Below are 22,251 nucleotides of genomic sequence, written 5' to 3'. Positions count from 1 at the left end.
GGAAATTCTGCTTAGCCATCACTGGGTGCTGCACATTGAGGAGAACACCTCCACACGCTCCTGACATGAAGAGGATACAGGAAATTCTGATTAGCCACCAGTTTTGCCACAGCCTCAATTTTTCGGTCAAACTGCCCCCCCAAAAAAAGAGTAACCAGGAAGGGTCTTGCCTTGTTTGTAAACATTTTCACAGTATGTCAGGAGTACAATTCTCTGCCCTGCCCTCTCCCAGACTTATGGCTTTTTAGAGTGAGTGAAACGATCTGTTTGGCCAACAGTGAGGTACTCTAAATAGCTGCCAGTCTGGTACACTGAAGGAAATGTTATGCACTAGAAGAGTCAGAAAGGGGAGGAGGAAAAAAAAAAAAATTAAAATCAATTTTACACTGCAAATATTTGAAGAGAAATGCCTGCTCGACGGGGAGTTAGTTTTTGCATCCCAATATTTCTAGAGCTCTGTTTCTAAACCTACATTAATTACACAGCTGTGTACATTATTTAGAAGTTCTTTACTACAGTACTTTTGTACATGCGGCGTTTATTACTAAATGTAGAGAGAAATAGTTACATAAGGCATATGTACAGGGTCGTGTGGGATTGCAGGTCCCTCTGCTCCCCTTCCTCTAAAGCTGCAAGGCCCATTCCACTGTCACCCAGTCTGTGAAGCTGTCCTGAAATGCATCAAAACCTCAAAGCCCATTGCTGTGATGAGCGTTAATCAGCGCTTCCTTTTAAATCCCTTGCGTTTCCTTTGCGTTCAGGGATTGGTTCCTGTGCTGTGGATAAACCTGGAGGGGTGCCAGCAGTCACTGCCAGGGGAAGGGAGATTCCCCCATCCCTGATGGGTGCTGCAGCTTTAACCCACGCCCTTGCTTAGTCTGGGAACCTCTTGGGTCGAAGTTGGGATCTCGCGTCTAAACCGTTCATTTTCCGTGAGTTACCAATAACAGGAAGAGAAAAAAAAATTAAAGGCGTGTCGCAGAAAGGAACAGGGAGCAGAGAGGGAGGAGACAAAGGAGGTGGCGTGGCCTTTACTCCTCCTCTGGTTCTACACTTTGGACTCATTCTCCAAGTTGGCCACGTCTCCGTTTCTTTCGTTTTGGTCTTCTTGGTTCTTGTCGTCCTCCTCCGTTTCCAGCTCGGCGTGTTGGTCCAGCTTGCTGGAGACAGACCAGGTCAGGGGCAGTTCTGCTCGGCTGGCCATCTCTGCCAGCTCTTTGGCACTGTAAACGGGGGTGTTGGTCTCATAGGTTTCATGAAAACTGTTGTAGTCGACCTCGTAGAAGCCGTCCTCGAGCGTGAGGACGGGCGTGAAGCGATAGCCCCAGAGGATCTCACTGGTGATGTAGGAGCTGCGAGCCTGGCAGGTCATCCCTGCAACAACAGACAAGGAACAGGTGCTGTGATCAGGGCCCACTGCTTCCCCAAGCCTTTCATCCATTCTTTTTGCTGGCTCGTGCCAGGACAGGATGAGGTTTCACATCAGAAATCAGTTTTAGGGAGCGTAAACCACCGCCCTTTCCTCCCGTGCATGAGCGGGGTAAGAAGGGCTCGGTGTGTCAGTGAAGATTTTAATAATAATTTCTTTATTAGACACTCACTGCTCTTCTGCCTGTGTTTCACCAACTCACCTGCTGCTGGGTCTCAGGTGTGTGGGGCACTGTGCCATCCTCTGTCCCCTGGCTGTCACAAACCCGTGCCCAGGGTGACAGGAATTGTCACCAAAGTTTCCCTCTGCTGGAGCCCACCCTGATCCCACATCCAAGGGTTCCCTTGGCTCCCCTACAGGTGGGAGTCACCTTTTAGTCACCCTCATCTGAGAGCTGGGCTGGTGGGAAATGCATAAATATCAATAAAACTCCTGCAGGGAGTTGGGATATTGGCTGGTGTGGAATTGGGATAATTGGGATTAATTTCTTTGTTACCTTCTCTTCATGGACCCTCACCCTACAGGGCAAAAAAAAACCAAACCAAAAAAAACCCCAAAAAACCCTGTGCTTTTTTTGGCACAAAAGAGGTGCTGATCCAATCTGGGTGAAGAAATCCCTGGGAACAGCAAGGAGCTGTGACTTGGAACCTGCTCCATCCCAGACCCACAGCTCAGAGAAGCACTGCAATCAAATATTGGTGCTCTGGAGCGAAGGGGAAAAACCCAGATGCCCAGGAAATATGGGAAACCCATCTGGCCAGGCAAAAAATGTCAGGAGAAGGGAAATTAAGAGGCCAAAAATGATGCCAGCTTTGATTACTGCACATTATTAGCATTGTACTACTAAGCTGAACAGTATATATCTGGAATATTTAATAAATGAAATAGTTTAAGCCCTGGACAAGCTTGCCACACATCAGTTATTTAGAAAGTAGTCATAAACGGTTTAAAATAATAAATCTAGAGTGTACAAATAGCAGAGTGTAGAAATGCCCATTGTGTCTCTGTGCTGGGGGCATCATGGAAAATCACATGGAGTGTCCTGTGAAGAGCCAGCATTGGGAGTTTAATGTCCCAAATCTTTTCCAGGGCTGTGATTACTGTTCCAGGTCATTCTGCCCTCATTCTTTAAAGCCTTCTCTCTCAAGGTCTCATTTCTTCCTTCTGATGGCTGCAAATGCAATTTCTCTGTGTTTTTCACTTGTTAAATCCCCTTTAGAAGGCATTTACCAGCTGGCACCACACTGTGACACTGCTCCAGCGTTTCCCTGCCCTTCCTGCAGCACCTTGGACCCTGTGGAGTGATGATTTCCAGAGGAAAAGGTGGGAAAGCTGCTGCTCTGCATCTCCTCCCTGCTGCAGCCAGGCAGAGATACTACATCAGTTCTTTATTTAAGGCCAAATATTGAAGCCTTCCTTTGTCTCTTTGTTCTTCCAGGACAAGTTTGCATTTCAACTCTCAAATGCACACGTGTAAACACAAAGATCTTCCCATTTTCCTGCCCTTTCACAGGTGGGAAGGGTGGGAGGAACCAAGCCCTGTGACAAAATCCTATCTGGAGCCCCAGGAGGGGCTGAGGGAGCTGGGAAGGGGCTCAGCCTGGAGAAAAGGAGGCTCAGGGGGGACAGCAGCAGGAATTTCCCCATGGAAAGGGAGTTCAGGGATTGGCACTGCCCAGGGCAGTGCTGCAATCACCACACCTGGAAATATCCCAAACCTGTGTGGATGTGGCACCTGGGGACAATTTTTGGTGCATTGGGGTGGGGCTGGTTGATGGTTGGGCTCCATGATCTGGAATTTCTTTTCCACCCTGAATGATTCCATGATTCTGTGATCCCCTGATCTGGGTGGGTTTCCCCAGAGGAAGGTGCCATTCCCAAGAGCCATCTGCTCCCAGTCCCTTTACTGCTGAAATCCTGCTTGGAAGTGAGTGGGAAATTTGGAATTTTCATGGCAAGGAAGGCAAGTACTCAGAGATCCTGCTGCTCTGCTTAGGAAAAATCGTTCTGCCTGCTGGGAAAGAGGAGGGACAATTTTCTGCAGAAAACAAGAAGATTAATTGGACTGTGTGAAAGTTACAGCTCATTAAAAACAGACCCTCCTCTGAAAAGCTGATCTCCATTTTTAATTTTTAATTGCTCCCATTCAGCACTGATTTAATTCCTTTTCCATAGTGGGATGAAACACTTTCAGTGCTAGAATGGAAGCTGGGATTTCTCAAACCAGTGAAACTAAATTATGAGGACTGGGTGAAGGAGACTTAATTTTAGGCAGCCAAGCTACCTTGGTTTTTTGTTGTTTTATTATTGTTTATTATTATTAAAAATGTTTATTGTTTTGCTTTTCAATGGAACCAGAAAAGTTCTTTGCTTCTACAAGAAGCACTTAATTGAAGATTTCATGGTAGCTTAGGCAATAAAATGTTGTGTCAGGCACTTGTACCATGCAGTGTTTCCCTTTGGATGAGAGCCACCAAAAATAAAATTCCCTAAAAAAAATCAGGGGGAAAAGGTTGTTGGAGAACCAAGGAATCAAACCCAGGTTTGGGCTGAAATACAGTGATTTTCCAGCCCTGCCATTTCCACACAGTGTCAGCCTCACCCAGCTTTTGTTTTACTCAAGACAAGCCTTTTTTACAGCAGCACCTTTTCTTCTCCAGAAATTCCATTTCTGGGATTAAAAAAAGGGCTCTCAGTGAAATGAGGAGCAAAGAATGATGGCAGCACCAGGACAGACTTCCTATTTATGTTATAATTTTACAAACTGTGAGTTTTACACTATTTCAATTTAACTAATTTTCAAGTTCAGGCTAAAAATGGAGTCATATTTGTCTTATAAGGTTTTTTTACGATAAACTGCTTAATTAAGAAATTATATTTAAATTATTTTATTTAAAAAAATAACAATTAATTGCGGTTCACAATGCGGACTTTTTTATTTAATTATAAAACACTGCTTAGACTTAGGAAAAAAATGACAAATTTTTGGTTTAAAACTTTCATTTTGTTATATATATATTATTATTATATTTTAAAATTTTAAATTTGAAGTTTTCCACTATGTGATATTGCACATTTTTATTTAAACAGCACACTTATAATTTTAGTTTTATTATTTAATTTTGGAAGCATTTTCCATGGCCATAAATTAAATTCGGTGTTTTTTTGGGGTTAGTGCTTGTTAGTACAGAAAATTTAAAATTCTTAGTGACTAGGGTTTCTACGTGATGCTCCTGTGGAATTCCTTTCACTCTCTCTGTGTGAGGTGTCACTGCAGAGGTTTTGATCTATTTTGCCAAAAGGTCCATGAGAGCCTCATAAAACCAAAATTAAATGTGGAGGAAGTTCTCAAGGCCTTGAGATAAATTCCTGCAGGCTCAGTGTGATGGAGCTGTGGCAATCAGGAATCAGCAGAGGCTCTGAGCTGGGCTTTAGAGCTGAGCTTTAGAGCTGGGCTTTAGAGCTGGGCTTTAGAGCTGGGCTTTAGAGCTGAGCTTTGCACCTTTGGCCAGGGGGAGGAGATGGGAGAATTCTTCATCACTGTGATCAAAGAATCCCAGATGGGTTTGGGTTGGACATCAAAGATCTTCCAATTCCAACCCCTGCCATGGGTGAGGAATCTTCTCTTAGATCAGGGTGCTCCAAACCCCAGTGTCCAACCTGGAACTGAACATCCCAGGGATCCAGGGGCAGCCACAGCTGCTCTGGCAATTCCATCCCAGCCCCTCCCAGGGAACAATTCCCAATTGCCAAGATCCCATCCAACCCCACAGTGAAGCCATTCCCTGTGTGCTGTCCCTGCGGCCCTTGGGAATTGTCTCTCTCCAGGTTTCCTGCAGCTCCTTCAGGCCCTGCAAGGCCACCCTGAGCTCAGCCCAAAGCTTCTCCTGTGCAGGCTGAACAATCCCAGCTGTGCCAGCCTTTCCTCCCAGCAGAGCTGCTCCATCCCCCTAAAGGGCTGAAGATTTTATTTTCAGAATCTGTTATAGCTGGGTCAAGCAAACAGCTCCATGTTCACTTTTGCACCTTAAAAATCAAGAGATTAAATTGTCCAAAGGTCTGGTAAAACCAAAATATCATTGAACCGTAAAAGATCACAGAATCCTGGAATGGTTTGGGCTGGAAGGGGCATAAAAGCTCATCCATGGCAGGGACACCTCCCACTGTCCCAGGCTGCTCCAACCTGGAACTGAACATTCCAGGGATCCAGGGGCAGCCACAGCTGCTCTGAGAATTCATCCCAGCCCCTGCCAGGGAACAATTCCTGCCCCAAATCTCATCCAGCCCTGCCCTCTGGCAGTGGGAATCCATTCCCTGTGTCCTTGCACCTTGTGTGTATTTCCAGGAAACCCAGGTGCATTTCCAGGATCCCATCCAGGATCTGCCCCAGTGCCCTTTTGCACTCGATGGATTTGGGTGAAGGATTTGGCAAGTCTCTATTTCTGGGCGTTCAGCAGAAGCAGAAAGCAGTGTGGGCTATTAAAAACTAGCTCAGAGTCAAGACCCCCTGCTTGATCCCTCTCTTCTCCTGCAGACTCTGTGTGGGTTTTGGCAAATTCCCCAGCTTTGCTGGCTCTGTTTCACTGCTGTGCCACCAGGAACACGCTGAGATGCAAAAGCAGGAGATGTGCTGGCAGTAGACTCTCTTCCTCCTCTAGAATTTTTTTTTTTTTTTTTTTGCTGTCAAATTTGTACTAAACAGCTCTCCCTGGTGTGAAAATGATTGCCTCAAAAAGAAAAAAAAAAAAGAAAAGAAAAAAGATTTGGAATAAAATTCCCTAAGTGCCACCAAGCCTGTGTCAGAAACATTCCATGGCAGTTAATTTGTCCTCTAAAATCAAGCTAAGAAGGAAGCAAAAAGTCTTGTTGGACCCTGAAATCACTGCAGTATTTTAAATCATAGAATTTAGGTACAACTGACAATAAAGCCATGGTAGTTTCAGTTTATTTGAGTAAACACCCCACAAATGGATATTTTTATATGTGTATATATATATATATGTATAAAATCTCTCATTCAGAGGTAGCAAAGGGGAATTCCCAGGGGTTCAGAGCACACCTGGAATTTGGAATTCTCACCCTGAGAAATGTCAAAACCTCCTGCAAGAAGCCAAAACTGCACAGGTGCCTGGGAGCCTTTTAAATATTTTAAATCTCTTTGCTTCAGCATGTCTGGAGTGAAACCCTCATTGTGGGGGAGTGAGTTGAGTGGGAGAAGAGGGGAGTGAGGACAAATTTTTTAATTCTTATAAGAATATAAGGAGTTAACTTTTACTGGGTATTGTTTGTTTTCTTTTTCCTTTCATAATGTTAAAACTGGTGTTGGTTTTTTTGGTGTTTTGGTTTTTTTTTTTTTTTTTTTTTTTTTTCCCTGCAAATGATTTGTAGAATTTAATATTTCTATTTCCACCTTTCTCCCTCAATCAGCCTGAGGAGCAGACCACTGCATTGGAGATTTTATTTGCTGTCACCATCTGTGAGTGCTGCTCAGGGGTCTCTGTGGAAGCTGAGGAGGGAGCAGGGACCAGCTCAGCCCAGAAAATCCAAATTGCCACGGAGTGAGTGGGCTGGAGCAGCTGCTCTGACCACCCCATCCCTTTAAAAAAAAATAAAAATCACAGCTCTGCAGGAGAACACACAGATTATCAGCTCCCATTTGCACAGAGATGAATATGCAAAGGAAACTGAAGCCATAATTTCAAGTCAGTTGAACTTTCTGATGCTCCAAATTCTATTTCTTGCTAAAACAAATAGCAAGCATGAAAAAAATAAAATGGAGCTGGTATTAAGTGAAATTCTTAACAAAATTTAACTTGAATCAGTCAAAGCATTCTGGTTTCATTCTGACTTCTGTTGTGTAATGCAACACCTAAATAAGAAAATAAAATTGGATATGCTTTAGTCTTTACAAACTGTTAAAATGCATTTTCCCCTCCAGCAGGAGATTTCAATGCCAGTGAAATGACATTTTCCAGTGGAAAAATGCTGAATTAGAAATGTTTGGTTTGTTTGGTTTCTGTTTCTCCTATCAGGAATTAAATACTGGGTAATTTGTGTCTAATTTCTTGCTTTCTGATGAGTGGTACCTGCTGAGGCAGGAGTTTGTCTGATCCAGCCTCAAATGTGCTGCCACTTTTAGCAAACTGTACCAACATATTCTCAATAAAATAGAGAATAAAGAGACAGAAATTTTACCCAAAAATTGCATTTTTTACCATAAATTTACAATTCAGCCAATATTTAACCTCCATTAACCTCATATTCAGGCCGTGCCCAGCAAATCTTGATGTGTCTGAATTTTGATGTTGTTTTTCAGCTGATCTTTTTCCAGGGGGTGATGATTACATTTTTCTGTCATCTGAATGTGGGAAATTTATTAAATGCAATAATGTCTGAGCAGAGAGAGAGAAGCTGTTCCAGAACTGGCCCTTGGAGCCCTTGGAAATGAGGAGCTCAGTTCAGAGGAGCTGGAGCATGAAGTGCCAGGGTTTTGTGCTCTGCTCTGTGTTTGGCTTTTGGGACACATTTATGGATCCAGAGCTTCCCCAGACATCGGGTCAGCACCACACAAGAGCTTTGTTTTTATTACTGGGTGCATCTGGGGTGGGCTCAGAGGATCCTGGGTGGATCTGGTTGGGGTTCAGAGGATCCTGGGTGGATCTGGATGGGGTTAGAGTGCCCTGGGTGGATCTGGATGGGGCTCAGAGGATCCTGGGTGAAGCTCAGAGGATCCTGGATGGATCTGGATGGGGCTCAGAGGATCTTGAGTGGATCTGGATGGGGTTAGAGTGTCCTGAGTGGATCTGGTTGGGGTTCAGAGTATCCTGGGTGGATCTGCATGGAGCTCCATGGATCTGGATGGGGTTAGTGTCCTGGGTGGATCTGGATGGAGATCAGAGGATCCTGGGTGGATCTGGTTGGGGCTCAGAGGATCCTGAGAGGATCTGGATGGGGCTCAGGGGATCCTGGATGGATCAAAAGCAGGTTCCTCTCTCTCCACTCCCTGCTGGGGAGGCAGAAGATGGGAACTGGGCACATATAAAATACAAGTAGGAAGCGAAGAACAGAAAATGCCCAACCTAGAAATGTGCATTTGCATCCCAGAAAGGTGAATGTGTCCTGGCTGCATCCACAGCAGGGTGTGCAGCAGGAAAGGGATTGGGGTTGTGCCCCTGTGCCCTCAGGTGTGACCCCACCTGGATCCTGCATCCAGCTCTGGAATTCCCAGCCCAGGGAGGAGCTGGAGCTGCTCAGAGAGCCCAGAGGAGCCCCAGGATGAGCAGAGGGATGGAGCAGCTCTGCTGGGAGGAAAGGCTGGCACAGCTGGGATTGTTCAGCCTGCACAGGAGAAGCTTTGGGCTGAGCTCAGGGTGGCCTTGCAGGGCCTGAAGGAGCTGCAGGAAACCTGGAGAGAGACAATTCCCAAGGGCTGCAGGGACAGCACACAGGGAATGGCTTCACTGTGGGGTTGGATGGGATCTTGGCAATCAGGAATTGTTCCCTGGGAGGGGCTGGGATGGAATTGCCAGAGCAGCTGTGGCTGCCCCTGGATCCCTGGGATGTTCAGTTCCAGGTTGGAGCAGCCTGGGACAGTGGGAGGTGTCCCTGCCATGGCTGGGGTGGAACTGGATGGGTTTTAAGGTCCCTCCCAACCCAAATCTTTCTGTGATTCTCTGAAATGCATTCAGCCTTGAAAAAGGATTGAATATTTTTTTGTGCAGGAGCTCTTCCATTATGGCATCCTTCAAGGAATGTGCATGGAGAGCCAATCTTTTGTGGAAAAATAAACAGAACCCTCAACACCTGCAGCTCTCCTGGGCAGCAGGCACTCAGCACCCAGTGCAATGGCACTGACACCAAAACAAGGCAGGTTTGGGCACTGCTCAATTCCTACTTTGGAATTAATGCCAAGGGATGGCTGGGAGAAAAAAAAAACAAACTTTCCTTGGAATGGTGTTTGCTGTGAAGGAAGCATTTTCTGTGACACTTTGTACCTTGTGCTGGCACAGATGGGGGATAAACATTGCATGAAAATTGAAGTGTGATCTATTCCACCACTTCTTCCACACCTAATCCCAGTCTGCAGGTTTGGATGGCTTTTGTTCCTCTCCTTAAAATGCTGAACATCCAAGGTTTGCTCCCTGCTGAACTTTCCTGACTCGGAGCTTTTTATAAAAATGTCACATTTTCCTGTGGAAATGTTTGTGATGCCAGGATTTAAGACAAAACAGTGTGAACACACAGCTTGGCATGCTGCAAAATCCAGGAAATAAGGCAGGATCAGGAGCTTTCTGACAGCAAAATCTGTGAATCACCCTCCAAATATTCTGGGGGTTGTTTGGAGGTTCGTGGCTGAAGCAGGGAGAGCAGGGGGGCAGATGAAAGAGAGCTCAGGGTGAAGCTTGTTCCTGCCAGGGAGATGCTTGGGAGATGTTTGGAAATGCAGCACAAAGGCTCTGAAATCACTGGAATTTTTTTTGGGAAGCAGCAGCCCAGCTCAGTGGGGTCACCTGGGTGGTTTTGTAACGCTGCATCCTTTTGGGTGGGCTGGGACAAGCCACACGTGGGTGGGTGGAACTCGATTTTAGAAGAGAAAACTTGAAGAAATCAGCTTTTCCAAAGATGTCTCGTGTTCAGAAATGGTATTTCTGACTTCTGCTTCACCTGAAAGAGTAGCAAGAGGGCTGGGGGAGAGGAGCTCCATGGTTTGCAGAGGGAAGCTCTAAATTCCAGGCTCTGGGAGGAGGAGGAGGAGGAATATCTGGGCTGGTTTTGTTGCTATTTTAAGTGATGGGCTTGGGTAGCAGATCTTATCCCCCTTAATTTTCTTAGTGGGAGAGAATTTAAGCAACCAAACATTTGTTCATGTCATTACTTAATGTGATTGATCAAGCCCTCCACAAAAATCTCTTTAAGGGAAACCATTAAACACCTTAAGCTCCAAGTTCATCTGACACAACAACAGCCTTTAATTAGAATTTAAATGAGGATTTATTGATATCTTGATCATAACAAAAAACTGACAAAATGCCAGGCTCCCTGCAGCTCTGATTTTTGATAAACTTTTGCAGGCCTTCTTGCAGTTCTGCACAGAAAATCATCTGCGCTGTAAAATCCTCCCACTGAGCAGCAAGTGGGTTTTGATTTTTATTCTGAGTTGTTTTTTTTGTTTTTTTTTTTTTTTCTGTTCATGGGATGAGATTTATTAAGTTGATGCTTTTCAGGTTAATAATATTTGGCTATCTGACAACTTGAGCAGCATATTTTGGAGATGCAGGAGGGAGCAGAAAGTGGATGCCTGGGGGAATGAGATGCAAAATTTTCACTTCTGAAATGCTTTTTAATATTTGAGTTATGTCCAATTTTTATCCATTTTATCTGCTTTATCCTGTCCAATAGTAGGGGCTATTCATACACCTGCTGGTAGATCAATTATCATGTTGGAAAAATTAACATTCACTTGGTTTTAATTGACTTTGGTTTTATTGGAGGTGGTGTGGAAGAAACTGATTGGGATCTTTAATTACTGCCCACGTCTAGCAAGGTGTCCAATAAAGGAGAAGAGCAGGAATAGGGTTGGGATTTTAGGAAAGCTTCAGTTCTGCTCTCCTGATATTTCTATTCTGGGAAGAAATAGGAACAACACACTTCAAGCTCTGGGCTTTTCAGTCTGGCACTTTCCTCAATGCCTGAATTCATTTAAAGCAGGGGAGAGGGGACCAAAAAACAGCAAAAAGCCAGGAAAAAAAAAGCTATTTTTTTTCTATTTCTTAATATTTAAACTAATAATATTTAAACGAATAATATTTTTTTAAACTAATAATATTTAAACTAATTGTTTCTGGAGGAGCACAGACAAATCAATCCATGGCAAAATGTGGCAGATTTTCCTCAAACAGTCCAAACTGGTGATGGAGCAGAGAAATTCTAAGTGTCTTTGACACTTACACCTCAGTTGTGGGAACAACAGAGTCATTAGGACTTTTTAATTCTCCTTAGTTTAACAGTGATTATCTCAGGTGAAAAAATTTGAGAAAAAAATGTTGGTTTTAATAAGGAAAAAATAAAGAATTTTAGAAGAGTGTGTGGGGAAAGGGAAGCAAGGTGAGGGTGCTCACATCCAAATTCAGAATTCCCAGAGGAGAGGTGCTTAAGATGATAGAAAAGAATCTAAAATTAAATAAGAAGGCTTTCAAATCAGGAAAAATTTTGTATAAAAGCCCCCACAATGCCAGCTCTCCTGAGTAATGAATGAATTCCTGTTCAGCACACACAAACTCGAGTTTTGGAGGGGGTGATGGCCTCAGGGTGTGCTGGATGAAATCCTGCTGTCCCTGTGCCCTGCTCCTTCCATCCTCAGCATCAGACATGAGGTGGCACTCTTCTCCCAGCAGAGATGCCTTGGAAGTGACTGTGTGCCTAAGGGAGATTATTTAAAAAAAACCAAAAAAACAAAAAAACAAAAAAAAAAAAGAAGCAGCAATGCCTGGAAAACGTCGAGGGATTATTGCAAAAGTTGCAGGAGTGGATTATTTGTAGGGTGCACCTTGCTGAACCCTCTCTGAGCTACAGGATGGTGCTTTCCCTGATTTCCTTCTGCTCCCCACATGGCTTTGAGGCTGGCATGGTGTCAGCTGCAGCTCCTGCTCTCCTGTATGAGCAGCACAGTGCCACAGCCTCTCTCCTGCAGCTTTCATTGCAAGGAGCATTTGGCCAAAACTGCACATCCCTCACCAAAATCAAGGCTCCCAGCTCAGTGGCAAACAGGAAAAACACTCAACTAAACTAAAACTCAATTTCTGGCTAAACCCATCTGTCTCTGCTGTCTCATGTGAGTGTTTAATGAGGAGTTTTAAAATTTCCTGATTCTGGCCCCAGTCAGCAGCAGTTCACACCAGCAGCATCTTCTGTGTGGATTTTGCTGCTCCACACTGCAAACCTGACCCAGATCTGCACAGTTTTACCCCTCCATGGGATCCTTTCAAAGTCCCAAGCAAGGTAACAGATGTCTGTACATGGGGCAGCATCCCCTGGCTCCTCCTGGGGCTCCTAAGGTGTGTTTAACCTCCAGAGTGGGAAAGAGAAATAAAATTTGGGATAATGTCTTTGAAAACGCCCCAAGTCCTTAGACAGGACAAGGGGGATGGCTGCAAACTGTGAGAAAATGGGGTTGGATGGGATATTAGGGAGAAATCCTTCCCTGGAATAGAATTCCCAGGATCCCTGGAATATTCAGTTCCAGGTTGGAGCAGCCTGGGACAGTGGGAGGTGTCCCTGCCATGGCAGGGGTGGCACTGGATGATTTTTAATGTCCCTTCCAATCTAAACCATTCTGGGATTCCATGATTTCTCCTTCATGCTTGCAGTGGATCAGGTTTGGGGCTGGGGGAGCTCAGGGATGGATTTATTCTCTCTGGGACTTCCTGCAGTGCCCATCCTGGGAGGGCTCATGGGACAGGCTGGACACAAGGCAGGCTGATAAAAGGGATGGGAAAATGCTGAACCCAACCCTTCTCTCCTCCCACCATGATAATTTGTTTTTAATTTAAACAGCCAGCCACTGTACACTCCAAAAGAAGGGTTTATTTTAACCAGAGACACAAAAAGGAGCAAATCTGTGCATGAGGCTCTTTCCCTAAAACTGGGAGGTGCTGCTGGGACAGGTGACAAATTGATAGGGTGACCTTGGCTTCTCCTCAGAGCACAGCTCAACATCTGGGCCCTGAGGTGAGGAAATGCTCAATCACACCCCAAGGCTGAGCTCCTGCCTGGCTGAGCTGAGCTCAGCTTCTCAGAGCTGTCTCTAAAGGTGAACGCTCTTTTATTTTCACCTTAATCACACATTTCTAAAGGGAAAAGGGAGACAAACAGCCATTGCTTATTCCCAGTAGGAATGTGAGTACTGGAAATGGATTGGAAATAGGGCAACCCAAATATCCCAACCTAAATCCTGATTTTAGGAAGCAAAGGCAGAGCTGGCACATGCTGGGCCCTGCTTCCACTGAGCATTAACTGCAACCCACTCAGTACAACCCAGATCACTCATTTCTTGTGTTTCCCATCAATTTTCCAATTACATTTCATTCCATTCTGCTGGCAGTGCAGGTCAATGGAAGCACAACAACACAAGCACAGAAAGTTCTTTGCCTCTCAGTTTGCATCAGGACCCAGCAGCCCAGCAGGGAATGAATTATTGAAGCTCAGAAAGAACAGGACCAGCAATATTTGGCTCTTATTTCCCATGACCTTTTATCTGGAGGTCTCTGAGGCTGGGATTTGTTATTATTTTTCTTTTCCAGTGGGGAAGTTTAGGAAGGGAACAGAGAACTTGCCCTGAGGTCTCGTGGAAGGTGTGCAGCAAAGAAAGGCTGTGCTCAGATTTGATGGGCAGGATTTTTGTTGGCCTTTGGTGCAGCCAGGAGGATTTTTTGGCCTGAAGCACTGGGTTTTTTTAAATTTTTTTTTTCCAGGTCCTGTTATTTCAACACAAGTTTTGGCTCAGTAATGGGATCTCAGCACATCTCAGCACCTTTTCCATCTCAGCACCTTTTCTCTCCTCTGCTTTAAGCAGAGAAGGGTATGGGTGGTGTTTTAGGGACAGAAGGAGGATGGGATGAAACAGTCACAGAACCCCAAAGTGTTTTCCTGGAGCAGCAATTCTGCTTCCTCAGCCTTTCCCTGTTCTCTCTGCAGTGGAGCTCTCTCCTTCTTTTAACTATGATATAAAATTTCCTGCTCCCAGAATAATGGAGCTGGGGTGACACGAGGCTGTGGCATGTGCACACACACAGGGACACTGAGGGCAGCTTCCCCTGTGCCCAAAATTAGCAAATCCTTGATGTGGGAGCCTTGGAAATCCTCAGTCCCTTCAAATGTTTAATGAGATCTGCTGATTATCATCAAAGGAAAATTCCTTGTGTTGTAAGAAGGGAGGAGAAGAGAATTTAACTGGCAGCAGGGAGAACACAATTCACTTCAGAGAGGCACTGGGAGGGTTAAGAAGTTGTTACAGGAAAATAATTGGGAAATCATGAATAGATCAGGTGATGGGGATGCCCCATCCCTGGAAGTGTCCAAGGCCAGGCTGGATGGAGCTATGAACAGCCTGGGACAGTGGGAGATGTCCCTGCCCATGGAAGAGGCTGGAATAAAATCATTTTTAAGGTCCCTTCCAAGCCAAACCGTTCTGGAACTCCATGATTATCAACTGAACAAGAAATCACCACAAAATCTGTGGTGTGACAGGGTTAAATCAGCCAAGCCAGGCAGTGAGTCTCTGTTGCACCACAGTGCAGAAATGTTTGGGGTTTTGTATTTTTGGTGAAGTCTAATGGCATTTCCTCACTTCCTCCCTCTCCCCACTCACAAAAACATTTGTAGTGCTGAAAGCTTCATTTCTAATTTGGGAAGATGCTGTGGCAAAGCTCATAATTCTTTTTCTGCAGTTTAGCAGGGTAGTGTTACACAGTTTGGCTACAAGAAATCCCTGTAATAAATGACAGCTCTTTCAGCCTCTTGGCAGGGTAAGGCCCAGCCATCAGTCTTGTGAATGCTCCCATAACCATTGAAAAGTTGAAATAATTTGGAACTGTGGCTTAACACATTATTAATCACAGAGCAAAGGGTTTGCTCTGGTCTCACCAGGAATATTAATGTAACCTCCTGTGATTCTCCCAGATGGCAGCACAGGGATAAAAGCCCAGCTAATAAGGGATGCTCCCATGATTGGACACAGAATTCAAGGCCAGCATTATTCAAAATTTGGTCAGGTATGAAAGCTTTCAGTTAATAAATCCCCTTGGGAATGTGGACAGGTTGTTTGTGTGTCCTTGGGATGTTTGTGTGTCCTTGGGATGTTTGTGTTTCAGTCTGTCACTGAAAGAGGAGGTGATTGATGCATCCTTCACTGTCCTGACAGAACAAGAAATTGTTTGAGGCAGCCCAGAGGAGCCCCAGGATGAGCAGAGGGATGGAGCAGCTCTGCTGGGAGGAAAGGCTGGCACAGCTGGGATTGTTCAGCCTGCACAGGAGAAGCTTTGGGCTGAGCTCAGGGTGGCCTTGCAGGGCCTGAAGGAGCTGCAGGAAACCTGGAGAGAGACAATTCCCAAGGGCTGCAGGGACAGCACACAGGGAATGGATCCCACTGACAGAGTGACGCTTTGGGTTTTGGCTTTTCTATTTTTCAGAATCTCTGCTGTGTAGTGTGTAACTCTGAAACTTCATGTTAGGTGTCAGGAAATTCTCCTCACAGGGTAGTGACAAAACAATTCCTTTGTAGCTGGAGAATCAAGGACACCCAAAAAGCAGAAACAGCAGTGAGGGAAAAGGGGCAAACCAGGGGCTGAGACTTCACAGCCTGGGGCTGTGCTTGGACAATCGACCCCAGTGTGTAGATGAACCAAAACTGATAAAAGTGTAAAAACTCCTGACCAGGATCCATCTGGGATTTGATTTGGGTGCAGCCCCAGCCAGGCTCTTGCACTGCCCAAGGTGAATCCTTCCAATAAATTCCTATTTTATCCCTTCTGCTCTGTTCCAGCTCAGCCTTTCCAGGCAACAAGAGGGCAGGGCTGGATGGGATCTTGGCAATCAGGAATTGTTCCCTGGGAGGGGCTGGGATGGAATTGCCAGAGCAGCTGTGGCTGCCCCTGGATCCCTGGAATGTTCAGTTCCAGGTTGGAGCAGCCTGGGACAGTGGGAGGTGTCCCTGCCATGGCTGGGGTGGGAATGGATCAGTTTTAATGTCCCTTCCACCAGAGTGACAACAGGAAGAACCTTTCAAAGGAAACAACCCCAAGATGAGGATGCCATGGAGTTATTCACCTCTAGAAAGTTTAATTCACCTGATCAATGATGTGGCAACAATCCCACAACTTCCCTCTATATCCTGTGCCATGCTCAACCAAACCAGCCTGGCCTGGTGCTGCTCTGTGGTGCCTTGAACTGAATTGCTGTGAACAATTCTCTCCAAAGAGGGAGCACAGAGCCCTGACACTGCAAAACTCCGGGACAAGGCTGGAGCTTGTTGCTAACAGGAGAGGGATGGAGATTAAGATGACAACTGCAGGAGAAAATCCACTTTGCAGCCTTTTTTTTCACCCTGTCATCTGCAGGAGAGAGAGCTCCAAGCACAGCTGATGAGGTGTGATGCTTTAGAGGAGGAGAGTTTGGATTTGCAAGGAGCTCTGAATGTCTTGTTTTGCCACCTCCTTTGATAATCTCATTTCAGGAGTTAATGGACCAGATCCTTCCCTGTGCTAATGCTGCACTGTGCTGCTTCAGAGGGGGAAAACAGCTTTAAAGCAGGCTGTTCCTGCTCCTGGAGCTCTCTCCCTGTCCCAGGAAATGTGGATCAGCCAGAAGGGATCATCCAAAAACCCAAAATCTGGAGCAAATCCTTCTGGAGAAGGAGTGGGGTGAGAGGTGCCACCACCCCCTCTGATTCTGAGTGGCTGCTGCAGGCTGAGGGCAAAAATGATTTTACTGATGGAACAAATATTGCCAGGACTGGAAGAGCACTGAAAGAGTCCAAGTTTGGCATCACCACCACCCCTCCACCCAAAGTGAGTCCCTGCTTTGGACTGCATGCTCAGAGGGAGGTGTGGAAAAAATGAGGGATAAATTCCTTGCTGCTAATTCCCTCAGCTGTGCTGACTAAACAGAAAATTCCCTCTGGTTTTTGGGTGTCAGCTGAGTTTTTTTGGGCTGGTGCTGAGCAGGGTGTGAGAAGGAGGATGACCCAGCAGGGCTCTGCCACATGGACTGGCAATTCAGCTGGACAGCTTTAATTTTAATTTTTTAAATTTTAATCTGCTGCCCTAAGCCAGGCTCAGGGAGAGACCCTGGCAGAGGGGCTGTGAGAGCCCCAGTGCTGCTCTATCTGTGGCTCACAGGACACAAACCCAGCTGAGCACAGGGAATGGACAGCCAGGCTGCACACACCCCCTGCAGCTGAATCCTGCCACCATTCAGGTTCCTGACAGGCTCTCCAGGCACTCTGGATGTGTCCCACACAAGATTTAAGGTTGTTGTTGATGCTTTTCTACTGAAGGAAGAATTTCTTTAGGATTAGTCCAGAATTAAGGATTTTGGACAGGTCTCAAGAAGAGCTGCATTTCAGGTGGATGAACTGACTTTGGGCTCTTCTTCAACAACACCAGCCATAAATCCAGGGCTCCAAACCATGCTGGATGGCAAACACTCACCTGCCATTTCATCTCTGCAGAGAATTCAAACCTGTGCTTGTTTTCAGGTGATCATTCTGCATTGTTTCCATCCTGGGGAAGGGTGGAAAAATAGAACTTTTCTGTTTGTACAGAGGTGAGACTGAGGAATAAACTCCTATGACAACTAAAACTCAGCAGTTGCCATCAGAAATGCCAGATATTTTTGACCTTGTCTTTGTAATAAAACACAGAATAGAATGGATCAAAGTTTAAAAAAACAACAGCCATCACAAAATCTGCTGATGGAGGGAAGGGATGGATCACTTCTGATATAAAAAACTTTCTTTCCTTTTCCTTTTTGTCTGTTCTTTTCTCTTTCCTCGTCAAAGAATGACAGAATGTCAGACTGACACACCATCAGCTGTAATCCTGAGCTGAGTGAAGGCTGTAATTTGATTAAGGGGCTCTGACAGGTTTTGAAACAGTGAATGAATGAAAGAACCTGGAGGATTTAATTCATTACAGGTGTAGGTGCTGCATAATGCAGTTCTCATAAACCTTCCTGCTGTAGCAGCTGGAACATCCCTCCACATCCCAATCCTGCTGAATTCACAGGGGCTGAGCAGGACTTGAGAAAGGGCAGCTAATGAGGTGAACATTCAGGGAGGTGGATCCAGCAGATCACTGCTGGGATCTGACAGCTGCTGAGAAAGCTGGGTGCAAAAGGAGCTGAAACTCTCCCAAAACACTGAATTGCTTTGAAATTAATTCCTCATCTCTGAGCTCAGATCAGTGGCACAAAATGAATAAACCACTGTCCCTTGACAAAGCCTCTGCCTGCACTTTTGCTGCTGCAAAAACTTGTTGAAAGTCAGTGAAGTTGATAAAAGCCCACGATGTGTCAGCACAGACACAGAGCTCGAGGTGCACAGCTGCAGGTCAGCACTGAAGGGATTTTTCCCAATTAAAGTATTAAAATTTCCTTCTTCTGTGTCCAATACGAGGGGCTTAGCAGCTGGGTGGGACTCAGGCAGGGGATTAGACCCAATTACTCCTGGCTGTAATAAATCAGGGCTCTGGGTGGCAGATGGGGAGGTGGGATGGTTTTGTGGAGCCTCCAGGGGAAGTTTGGTTCAGAGATTGCTTTCACTATTTTGGCTGGAAGACTCTGGGCATATTAATACCTAAGTATTTTTCCATTCATCCAGCACCAGAAAGGACTGGTCCCTAGGTATTTTATTTTAAATTTTATTTTATTTTTTATTTTATTTTTATTTTATTTTAAATTTTATTTTATTATTTTATTTTTTATTTTATTTTAAATTTTATTTTATTATTTTATTTTTTATTTTATTTTTTATTTTTTATTTTATTTTATTTTTTTATTTTTTATTTTATTTTTTATTTTATTTTAAATTTTATTTTAAATTTATTTTATTTTAAATTTATTTTATTTTATTAATTTTTTGGGGGTGGGGTTTGAGGTTTTTTGGTTTTTTTTTTTTTTGTGTTTTTTTTCTGATGGAAATTTAGGTCTGGATAACTCTGCTCACTGTGGAGCAGACAAAGCTTTTGAGATGCTCTCTAGACAGACAGAACATCATAAACACAGGTGTCTCCTGGCCCCAGGGAGAAGGGAGGCTCAATCCTCTGCCAGAAGTGAAGGAATCTCTTTTTCACTGCTGAGACTCCACTTCAGCAGCACCCACGTACTGCTCCTTGTGTTGGAAACTTTAATAACTTCACTTGAAAATCCTGCCTTTTTGATGGCAGTGGAAATAACATGACTTTTAAACAAGTGGAGGAGACTGCCATTGAAGTGGAGCCAGCTGTGTGGGAGTCAGATGATTAAGGTAGATGTGGTGTAGGAGGGGAGAAATACTATCATTTGGAAAAAAATACTGTATTTTAAACAGGTTTAATGTTCTCTCCCAGGAAAGGGGGGTTGTTATTATTAAGAGCATTACCAACATTAGATGCAGGGCTTGATTCTCTGTTGTAATTGTTCCCATCCATGCAAATTGCCTCAAAATGAGTCTCAGCCATCCCTGAGCTGTGCAGCTGAAATCTGGGGGAGCTGTGTGCTCGCTTTTTCAGGTGTGGAAGCAACAAGGCAGGGGGTGAGATGGGAGGGAGGGATCTGCTCTGTCCACCTGTGCTGCACCAGGGACCCATTCCTGAGCCTGTCAGAAAGTCTTTCATTCCCCTGGCCCCACCTGAGTTTTATCTCAAGGCTCTGTGATGCTGCTCCAGCAAGGAGAACTCAGCACACACCCAAAGCTGACTCCAGAGGAGCTGCAGCATCCACAGGGCAGAGGCAGAAATGCTGGGTTGATGCTGAAAGGTTTTATGTTTGAAGCAGGTTCCACCTGAATCTGCAGCTCCTCTGCTCCTCTCTTTCCTTCCCATCCTGCTTTTTGGATCATCTCCTCTCATTCCTACCCATTAATTTTTGGAGCATGGCACCTGCATTGGGCTTGTTGCTGTTTTCTCTCTGTGGGATCAGCCCAAAGCCAAAAGAGGCCAAAAGGCTGAGATCTGAGCATTTCCCCTACTCAGAATCTTATTCCAGTGTGGAATCAAAGCGTGTTGTGCAAAATTTGGGCATTCAGATTGAGAACTTGAAGTACTCCTCACTTTTTTCCCCTAATCCAATGGTTTTCCTTTTTCCATTCAGTTGTTTTTAATGTGAGACAGAGGGGAGGAAATAGAAAACCTGCCCCAAGCCCTAATAAATAGAATATCTGAGATAGATTTGGTGGGGTGTCCTTTGGTCAGGATGTAAAATCTCAGTGCAGTGATTATGCAAAATCCCTGGTGATGACGTGGTTAAACTTGACTCAAAGCCACAAATCTTTCTGCTGATTCAGTGAGCTCAAGTGTTCTCACATGCCCTGAAAACTGCTCCAACTCAGGATCTCAGCATCTTGAGACAAAAAGTCCCTCTGGGTAGCAGCAATACCTCATGTTTTACCACCAAAACCCCCCCAGAAAATTTCCTTTTCTCCTTTTTTGACAGATTTGTACAACATTTAAACTGGTAGGAAAAGGAGATAAACCATAATCTGTGCTCAAAATGCTTTACAGAGAGCAGGTTCTTCCTCTCTCAGCACAGTTATTGGTGTCTGAGTCTGCAGTGGAGGAACTGATTGACCTTAAACCACAACCCAAGTGACAACCACAAGGTGCTCTGTGCTAGGGAGTGAATTTGGATTTATATCCATCCCTCTGCCTTTCTGCAACCTTTCATCCCACAAAAAGAGTTACTTGTGGCCATGTGTATTTGAGTGGCCTCACCCCAAGCCCTTTCCTGGTCTTTATTGCAATCTGATGAACTCAGAGGTTTCCCAGCAATCTCTGATTCAAAACTCACGGAGAAAATTACATTTCTTCCTTGACAGATTCTCACTGTTCCCAGGGTCTCTTTAACACCAACCCTTCAGGCTCACAATAATGAAAAAAACAAGATTTTCCAGCCTGGAGAACAGAAGGGAACTACCCCAGCACAAATAATACTTTTTTACAAGATTTCCCAGCCTGAGCTGACTGTAATTACACGACATCTATGGAAAACACAGTTGCAGCCTAATGCCACCACCTGCTTGGAATATCCTCTTTATATCAGCATGGTTTCATCATTTCCTTGTGGTGTGATGCCATGGAGTCTCATGATAAAGACTTTATAACACATATTATAAACACCAGCAGGGATTAATGGCACAACCTGCATTTTCTGGGCTTTCATGGCCCCAGTTGCACATTAAGTGTCATTTTTGTGTCACTACACCTGCTCCTCCTGCTATTTTCTTCTCTTTTTGTCCAAACAAACTCCAGGTATGTTGTGTATTTTATCCACTTAAGTAAGTTATGGCCATCCTCTATGAAATTGCTTTAAAATGGATTTTTCCTTATCTTCTCCAGCCCTGCAGTAAGTAGAATAGTGCTGATAAGGTTTCCTGTGCTGCCTGGTGCTGTCTTCACCTGGAAGGTGTCTGGCTGAAGGGCACTGTGATATCCCTGTGATATCCCTGTGCTGGTTTTTTGGGGGACTGAAGTTAGAAAGGACATCAGAGCCCATCCATGGCAGGGACACCTCCCACTGTCCCAGGCTGCTCCAACCTGGAACTGAACATTCCAGGGATCCAGGGGCAGCCACAGCTGCTCTGCAAATTCTATTCCAGGGAAGGATTTTTTTCCTAATATCCCATCCAATCCTCCCCTCTTCCTTTATTTTTATTTTATTTTAATTCTTTCACCTTTTTCCTCAGCCACTCTGATCCCCTTTACTCTCAGCCAAGAATTTTCACCTCTGTCTTGGCTGCTGCTGGTGCATCCCTGGGGATTTGTTTCAGCCCCCAAAAGATGAACAGGCTCCTTTTGTGCTCCCCCCATGCTGGTTTCCATGTCCCAGTGGATAAAACTGGAAATCAGACCTGGCTGAAGAGTGAGGGCTCAACAGCACCAGCCCCTCTGGGGTGCAGACCTGGGGGAAGGAGCTGGATAGAAATTGCTCTGAGTATTTAAAGATTTCTCTACATTTGATTCTGGTCACTTTGTAGACATCAGTAAAGCTTGACTGGTCTTAAAGGTCATTTCCAGCATCTTCAGAAGATTACTTTGAAATATTGGGATCCTCTGTCTACTGGGTCCTGCAAG

The 22,251-nt window shown here is 44.9% G+C and overlaps 1 protein-coding gene across 2 annotated transcripts in view; it reads right to left on the bottom strand.

The window, feature by feature from the left end:
* Window positions 1–490: 490 nt before the first annotated feature.
* KCNJ6 (potassium inwardly rectifying channel subfamily J member 6) overlaps window positions 491–22,251 on the bottom strand; it is a 159,317-nt gene continuing 137,556 nt past the window's right edge. For both annotated transcript variants that reach the window (XM_033052104.2, XM_033052105.2), the window contains one exon: window positions 491–1,374. In XM_033052104.2, coding sequence (XP_032907995.1) covers window positions 1,049–1,374 — 326 coding nt within the window. In that variant the 3' untranslated portion in view covers window positions 491–1,048. The remainder of the gene's footprint in view (window positions 1,375–22,251) is intronic.

Source organism: Catharus ustulatus, chromosome 2 (assembly GCF_009819885.2).
Source record: "Catharus ustulatus isolate bCatUst1 chromosome 2, bCatUst1.pri.v2, whole genome shotgun sequence".
Lineage (NCBI taxonomy): Eukaryota > Metazoa > Chordata > Aves > Passeriformes > Turdidae > Catharus > Catharus ustulatus.
This window is presented reverse-complemented; position numbering and strand designations above follow the sequence as displayed.